This window comes from Ruditapes philippinarum, unplaced genomic scaffold (genome assembly GCF_026571515.1).
Source record: "Ruditapes philippinarum isolate M1 unplaced genomic scaffold, ASM2657151v2 ctg10440_1_1_1_1, whole genome shotgun sequence".
NCBI classification, from domain to species: domain Eukaryota; kingdom Metazoa; phylum Mollusca; class Bivalvia; order Venerida; family Veneridae; genus Ruditapes; species Ruditapes philippinarum.
Genome location: NW_026863957.1, coordinates 18,546 through 28,013, shown reverse-complemented (window position 1 = coordinate 28,013; position 9,468 = coordinate 18,546). Strand labels below are relative to the sequence as shown.

The 9,468-nt window shown below is 29.2% G+C and overlaps 1 protein-coding gene across 1 annotated transcript; it reads right to left on the bottom strand.

Moving 5' to 3' along the window:
* Positions 1-626: 626 nt before the first annotated feature.
* On the bottom strand, positions 627-1,965 carry LOC132723942 (uncharacterized; the record flags this gene model as incomplete). Its single annotated transcript, XM_060708748.1, has 3 exons — positions 1,880-1,965; positions 1,536-1,722; positions 627-863 (listed from the first exon to the last, which is right to left on the bottom strand). Coding segments are annotated over exons 2-3 (424 nt in total), but the record flags the coding sequence as incomplete, so codon positions are not given.
* Between the last annotated feature and the right edge of the window lie 7,503 nt (positions 1,966-9,468).

Below are 9,468 nucleotides of genomic sequence, written 5' to 3'. Positions count from 1 at the left end.
AAACCAAACACACACACACACACATTATATTCCTTTTATTTATGGATGCCACTTTTTGCGAGAGTGTTTTTGTGTCTTTTAGCGCTATGGAATTTCAACAATCTGCGATAATTTTCGGTAACTAACAATGAAATTAATGATAATAATGATCATGCATCCGTGAGAACGAAATGTCCTGGTGATCCACTATAATTTTTCCAGTTCGTACGGGAAATTTACGCAGGATTAGTGTATCACATCGGTAATTTGACCATGCTTGAATTTATGTCTACATAGTCATTTTTTTTATTTCATGTTATGATTACTAGTGAACATGTTTTTTATTGTTTTTGACTGTCTTTGACATGTTAGTTTTGCCGATGATGATAGTGTAGCCTAAATTTCCACAATCTGTTACAACGTACTAAGCATATTAACTTACGTTCAGTAAAAATTATATATCAAAAAAAAAAAAAAAAGCCTACCTACCGACCCACTCCTTATAACTCTGGGTCGGCAATAGCAAACATATATATTATTAAGGATGGCCATACAATGAAAATATCAAGCATACACTTATCTCTTCCAACAAGAAAAAAATTAAGACAATACAAGACAGCCATTTCGCACGTCCTATAAAATCTCACCTTTAATCCCATACACATGATCTTTTGTTCCATCCACAAGGGTTACAAAGTTTTTATCTAATGTCAACTCACATATTTTCGCATCATCTTTTATTACTAAGGTATGACAGTTATCATGTATGAGTACATATTTTCCTACAGCTATCATTGACATCTTTGATAATTTTTCCTTTCTGTTAAATTGGAGATTTGTAGTTAACTGTGAGCTATTGTACCCATAACATGTCAGCTTGTCATCTGTGAAATAAACAAAGAGAATAAAATATGACACTAAAGTAAACTTCTTTACATCTACTACCCTGCACATCATGTAGCACATGCATGTTTAACATTTCTAAATAAATGGCAAATCAATCAGGCTTACTTATTTCCAAAACATCTGAAAAATCAATATTATTTCTTTACATTATATTATTCACTATTAAATAGTAAAAAATAACAATTATGAAAATAAAGAATCAATCAATCAAGCAAGAAACCAACCAACCCACAATGATCCCACCCACCCATCAATCAATCAATCAATCAATCAATCAATCAATCAATAAACAATTAACATCCACATATGTCTAACAAATTTAAAAGAAGAATTCACAAATTAAGTAAAGAGTAATCAACACAAAAGACATCTATAATTAAAGAAAAACAATTCAATGGCTGATATAAAGGCCATATAAGGCAACTGAAACAAAATGTTCAAAAACGTGTATGTTGATACATGTATTCCAGTAAGTAATTTGACATACATGTAATCTATGCATTCAGAAATTGTATGTTTTCTATTATATCCTGCTAGTCATGTGCATTAAATTTAACTGTAATGATAACAAAACCAAGATGTGACATGTTTTAATTCAATTTCCATTTACAGAAGAATGATTATAATTTAAATTTTATTAATGTGTGTACCAGTCATTCCCCAGAAATTTGACCATGTGCACAGCTTCATATGTGTGCTAACTTCTTGTGGAATTGAGAAAAAATTATCGTCCTCTACAAAATTCTTGACTGCATTGGACTGCATCTCTTTCTTACAATGGTTAATCTGTTTAAATCCATTAAATCCGCACATGTAATTCTTTGTTGAACTGTTCATCTGAAAAGGTAAAAGACACTATCATTATAATTATCATTGAATCAAGGAATATTTCCTTTAAGTGGCAATAAATGGAACTTTAAAAGTCAAATGTTTATCTAAATAAGCAGATATCCCATTATTAAACTATATTAGTTACTCGATTTTATATATTTACCTTGTTATTTACCACTATAAATAATTAATGGGTTTAGCTGTTGTAAAAGTCGTGAAGTTTAAAAAGGGACGTAACTGTTCTTTACGTGCGATCTCATATCCATGCCTAAAATTGCGAAAAACATGGTGATTATTTACTCTAAAATGAGTATTTTACCTGTGTGTAAATACTTAAAATGTTATTGTCTTAACCTAAAAGATGAACATTTACAAATTACATTCGTATCAATCTGGGACTAAGTATGCAAACTTCTCTCACAGGGATTACTTCCCTTGGCAGATCTCTGTACAGATAAGGGGAGATCACTCCGTAAGAGATTGCTAAGTATGAACTAGTATGTGATCTAAATAAAATATTAAATCTTAAATTCGTGTTTCAAGTTCATAACTTAATTTATTGAGCTCGTTAAAGAAAATAATATTATGCTAGGCATCTTCCCAATTTGTCAGTGCATTGATACGGATACCTATCTAAGGGCCTGTCTAAAACGCGGACGCCTTAAGCGGACAATATAAACATATAGGGAAAACGCTGACAATATAGACAAAGAGGAAAAAAGCGGACGATATAGATATATAGTGTAGACTAATTGGTGATGATTTTGGGCATTGATGAAGTTTATAAAAATGACGTGTAATTGGATTTATACTTTAATATATAAAAAAATATAATAAATTAGCAAATTGGAGAGAATATTAAAGTAATTTATGATTTGAATGTCAATGAATTTTATATTATATTTATATGACACATTTTCGGAATTTCTAAATATGGAAAACTAATATATGAAACAAATGGATCAAATGAATGTCTTTAGAATTACAATGATGGTACTAAATTGGCAACAGCTGATATGTAATTAAGGATATGTATTTCATTTTGGCATTGTTTTTGTATGTCTTTATGTGCAGTAGGCGGACAAAATTTTTGTTCGCAAAATAAAAAAAAGCCTTGATATTCAAAATCAAAAGTTTGTAAGAGTAATTTTTAATCATAAATAAGTAATGACAGGCTGTTGTTTTTTATTGATACAATATAAGCAGAAGCGTGCTGCAAATTAACGGTAATTATATAAGTGTGAACAACACGCTACTGAGAAAACTAACTCACTTAAGACGTTCAACACCACTATATATGTTATATGCCGAACTTGGCAGGTACCCCTTGAATATCAACATAAAGACTAGAATGATTAATTACTGGAATACACTAGTTACTGGAAAACAAAATAAACTATCATATCAGATATATAAATATATGCTTGAAATGCCAAATTTTGAATCAAAATGGATAAAAGGAATAAAAAACATTTTTAATGAAATAGGGCGAAATGATATTTGGATTAATCAAAATAACCTCCAAAGTAAAAATTTGGGAAAAACAGTAAAACAAATATTATTAGACCAGCATTATCAAAACTGGCATGCCTCTATGCAAGTCTCAACTAAAGGACTAAATTATTCAATTTTCAAAGAGTCAATTGACCTCGAGGGCTATTTACTTAATCAAAAAAAGTCTGACTGGCTGTCTTTAATTAAATTTAGATGCGGCAATCATTACTTCCCATGTGAAACTGGAAGGTGGCAAAATATAGACTATAATGAAAGAATATGTCAACTTTGTTTAAATGAGAATAGTACCCCAGAAATAGGAGATGAGTTTCACTATTTATTGACCTGTCCCTTTTTTAATCAGACTAGAAAATTATACATTAAAACCTTATTATTTAAGAAGATGTAACACTCTTAAATTTAAAGAGCTACTTAATACGCAGTCAAAAAAGCTATGTACATTTATTAAAATTATTTTAGAAACGGTTAAACAGTAAGGAATCACATGAATATTTTCTCTGTAAAAATGGTAATATTGTCATAGGATCTGTACACCATTACTGTATTAATGTTTTCTTTTTTCCATTTGCTTTTCCTTGTCACTGCTACAGTTTTTACATACAAATATTATAATCCTTTTCTCTAATTCTTTTTTTGTAATTAATACAAACTGTCACTTCATTGATACAGATTAACTCATATGGTCATTTTCTATTCTATTTTTCATAGTCAAGCTTTTTTTCCTTGACTTCTCTAGTTCTAGTTTACACTTTTTTCCTCATGTGAATATAGGTCAGGTTTTGTTTTGTTTTTTGTTTCATTAGATCTAGCACACTTTATTTTCTTATGTTGAATATAGGTCATGCTTTTTTTTATAACATTAAAATACACCTGTCAATATAGATGTAGTTTATCAGTTGTATACAATCAAATTAATCCTTTTCCACGAGTATACAATAACTATGCAAATTCTTATTTAATTGATGTTTACATGTTCTACTTCTGTGAAGACACGTGACATTATCAGGTTATGACATTTCTCAGTCTTCTGCTAAATTTGCTAAACTGATACCTTTTTTGATCAAATTGTGAATACTTCCAGATGCTTCGAAACATTTTATATCCATCTTTTCGAATATTTAAACTAATCATTCGTTGATAATCGTCTATTAATTAATTTATCTTACTTAACACATTTTACGCGAAGTTACCCGGTAAGGCTTTACACAGCGGACGATTACACTACCTTTTGGTATATAGCGCAGTTTCGATGCAGCGATTTAATTCAGGCTGCACAAATACAATACGAATAAACTCTGTTTCTTTTAAAAACAATATAAAATGGTGTTAATAATGTTCAAAATTCACATAACTATTAAAAAGCGTAGATTATTAAATTAGTTTCAGCCATCCAATATCTGTAAATGGAACATTCCCAGACAAGAATTTATAGTCCTTTTCAAAAAAATAAATGGAGTAACACACTATCACTATTGTCAACCCCGTTAAGCAAACAATCTGTCACGTGACCTCACAAGGTATTTTTGTTCAAATGTATTATTCGCTGTATGCTCACATGCTTGTAATCATTGCTTGAGCTAAATAAAGTTTATGTTGTTGTTGTTGTTGTTGATTAATCGTGTCGGCACTTAGCTAGAGATAACATGATACGCATTTTGCGGACAATATAGATATATAGGGAAAACGCTGACGATATAGATATAGAGGAAAAAAGCGGACGATATAGAAATTTAGAGTAGACGTATACTCTTGTGACGGACACGTGTTGCAAATTAACGACAATTAAGTGTCAACAACATGCTTCCTGATTGAACCTGTCCGCTCTTTGCCCTATTTTTGCGGACAATATAAATATATAGAGAAAAAAGCGGACGATATAGATATAGAGGAAAAAAGCGGGCGCTATATAGATATAGTGGCGTAGAATGATGTGTGAGATAAAATTATAATAAAATAGATAATGATAATGTATAGTAATATTGTGCAGTAATAAAAACGAAGATAAAGAATGAACTTCATTGCAATTTTATTTAAGCAATATAACACATTCGGTACATGAATTTATTTTACACATACAAATAATGATATCAATGTAACAACTCAATATATGTATATAGCTATAAAGAATATAACAATCACATATTTTAACAAAATCCCTTACTTAAGACAACAATATTAAATAGACAATGTGTTAAACGTTTATAGGAAAAACGATGGCAATATATACAAAGCGGAAAAAATGCTGTCCAAAAATATATTACATTTAATTTATAATAAGTATTGTTTTAAAATAATAAAGTTCTATAATTAAATTAATATTTTTTTTAATTAAAAATTGCACGGATTTTATTGGAATCGTAAATAAGATCTGTACAAAGACGTTTACGTAAACAAAAAGAAGTAATAAAAGCAATTGCATACAATCCACAATCTACACTATTATTTTGTTTGATAACATTTGGTACATTAACTGCTATTGATGATTTATTTGATCCATAAAGCTGGGATAATTGAATTTTCAAGCCGTTTGGTATTATTCTGTCATTTGGTCTATCATTGCCTAAACTGTCCATTAAATGAATTTGATTATCTATATTAAACGATGCTACCAGTGGTCATGATGATTGTGGTGTATTTGGCAGGCCGGTGACTGTGTAGGTTCGAGTGGAAATTTACAACACCATCTTTTTTCTAGTTCATTTAAAAGCGGGCACTTTCTCGGTTAGCTGCAACCCACCTATTTTCGCCCATAGTTTGTTGTCGCAACATTATATTTACAGCCTCCATATGTTTGAATTCAGTTTCTTATTATTTTTTAAGTCAATTATGTCATTTTCCGTGAAGCCCAAATCTCTGTCCCAGTATTCAATATGTTGTTCTATTGATTCGGTGCTATCGTCTCTTATTTCATAATTGTTAATTTCACTTTCTTCTTTGATTACAGATAAATCGTTTTCCAACTTTGGTAATTTATAGCTCAGTTCATCGGTACACTCTATTTTACGTTTTTTTAATTGATATAAATTAATTATATACATGGTAGAAGCCAGATATTTTTTTATTCATAACAGTTTTCTATTCTCCCGTTCTATACATTTATTTCGTCAGCGTTTTCCCTCTATATATCTATATCGTCCGCTTTTTCACTATATGTCTATATTGTCCGCATTTTCTGTAGCCACTTTATTAATTGTACAAGGGTGAGATGTATGATTACTTGAAATATACAAGTGTCGGTGCGTGATTAAGTCAAATACACAGGTGACACGTGGATACTTTAATTAGTTGATTGGTATTTTATAGCAGAAAGTTTCTTTTATTTACTTAATGAATAAAATATAAATAAAACTAAAAAATATTATGAATTAAAGAAAGTTAATTGATATAAATTAATTATATACATGGTAGAAAGCCAGATATTTTTTTTTATTCATAACAGTTTTCTATTCTTCCGTTCTATACATTTATTTCGTCAGCGTTTTCCCTCTATATCTATATCGTTCCGCTTTTTCACTATATGTCTATATTGTCCGCATTTTCTGTAGCCACTTTATAAATTGTACAAGGGTGAGATGTATGATTACTTGAAATATACAAGTGTCGGGCGTGATTAAGTCAAATACACAGGTGACACGTGGATACTTTAATTAGTTGATTGGTATTTATGCAGAAAGTTTCTTTTATTTACTTAATGGATAAAATATAAATAAAAACTAAAAATATTATGAATTACAGAAAGTTAATTGATTATACATGTAAATTAATTATATACATGGTAGAAGCCAGATATTTTTTTATTCATAACAGTTTTCTATTCTCCCGTTCTATACATGTATTTCGTCAGCGTTTTCCCTCTATATCTATATCGTCCGCTTTTCACTATATGTCTATATTGTCCGCGTTTTCTATTTCGACTTGATGAAATATGGTATAAAGTATCATGTGTATGATTAAATTAAACACGTGCAGGATTATATCAAATATACAAGTGACACGTTGGACACTTTATTTAAATAAAAAAAAATGGAATCAGTATATACATAAATATATAATTTATACATTTCTTACTGTTTTATTGTCTGGTAGAACATAACATGATTGTGCAAGAAAAATCATATCTTATTCAGGTTGATAAAGATTACAATGGGGAATATCATTGATATGAACTTACCGAAAAATATGGAGCAACTTCAAAAATGTCCTCTTCGAAACAAAACTGGCGTGTTTTATATCCAGGATAGGAAAACACACTGTACGAATGTTGACACAAATAATCACTCATATGTTTTACTTGACTGTGTCCTACAACGAATGCCATTTTAACAATGCCTTAGTGAAAAACACTTTATACAATATTTGATACACAATTACACTTTAAAAGTTAAAGAACACAATAATTTAATAATCCAATTCAAAATTAACACTTTGTAAGCAATGAAATGAATTCAAAGCATGTAACTTTAAATTTGAACAAATAAATAAACTAAAGTCTTTTTTAATTATTATAATAATTACACCTTTATAAAAGCCAATTATTAGCCTTTAATATGATGAATTTTAACTATGCTCTAATTTAAGAATTTGAACAAATAAATAAAACTAAAGTCTTTTTTAATTATTATAATAATTACACCTTTCAGATATTACTTTATAAAAAAGCCAATTATTAGCCTTTAATATGAATTTAACTATGCCCAGTCATTTTACAGCTATATATCTATATCGGTCCGCTTTTTTCCTCTTTGTCTATATCGTCAGCGTTTTCCCTATATGTTTATATTGTCCGCTTAAGGCGTCCGCGTTTTAGACTGCGCCAATATCTAATTATCTAATTAATTAAGTTTACTTTCTCTTGAATATATCGGGGATACAATTAATTAATTAGCGTTTTAGGAAGCAATATTGAATTCAATAAATATAAAACCATACATTACACTGAATGATGTATAAAATCAAATGGCCTATGATTATGTATGATTTAAAATAAAAAAGACAGTTTACGTTTGATTTAAAAATGCTTGATAGTTAACTCGTACTAGATCCGAGCAATGTTCACAGATGGAGTTCCCTAAAAAGGAATTTTCACAGCATTTAAAGAAGTCTTTAAAGAGGCCATCACTTAAATTAACATAATTTATGTACATTTTTTATTCTGCTCTCATCTTTTAAAATGCATACATTTTTTTTTTTGAAAAAAAAAAATTAAAAAAAAAAATTCCTTCAAATATCAATCCCAAATTTAAAGAAATTGTCGCATTAGTATGTACTCATATGTAAAAATATATGCAGTCTAAAAAAAGCATTAATTTGTTTTCATGCAAAAACTCGAATAATTCTTTATGGATTATGATATCATACAGACACTTGGGGTGACAAATATACATTTTATTTGGATTTTGAAGGCGTTTTAAGGTCCACACCCCAAGTGTTCGTGTGTGTTATCCGGCTTCAATTAATGATATATATGGAAATAGTGATATTTATTTTTCAAGAGCTCTATATAATTTATTCACTATATCGATGAACAGTCATATGACAAGACAAAGCAGAACTAAAATACCTACAGTACTGATTTTTTTGGGATATTTGAGCAGAAAAATTATGTGCTTTGTCCCAGGGCTGTGTTATGTAAAGTTGACGCTTTTCTAAATAAAATCTATGTATTTGTTGAAATTAAAAATTTTCCCATTTTTTTAAAGTTCTAAAATTTATTGATATAAATTTTAAATTTAAAAATAAATTTTTTTACTCGTTTTGTCTCACCAAAAATTTATTTTTTTTCTTCTATATTTTTTTTTTAAAAGGCTGTGAAGTACGAGAATATTCTTCAATTGGAGATAAAATTAAAATAAAAATTTAAATTGAAAAAAAATTTCCCTGGATTTTTAAAAACATTTTGTATTTTTATTGACTTATGAAAAAACAATTGACCCCTTTTAAAAAATTTCTTATGAAAACCCTGACATTGGTGAGTTAATACGTAAGTACAAATGCTCAAGACATTCGTTGTTGTTTTTGTGGTTCGTCTTGAAAACTTTTGCAAATTAGATTTGATTTTACGACCTGCATCGGTGCATGCTGTGAAGTTGTTGATAATGTTGATTTCATTTTGGTACTCAGACATGGTTTATTTCTGTTATAACGATCTGTAGGGGTTTTCTGAAGACGTTCCATTTTGAGCATTGAGGCTTTTCTAAGAGCGATTTCAAGCGCAACAGTTCTTAATCTAACGAAAAT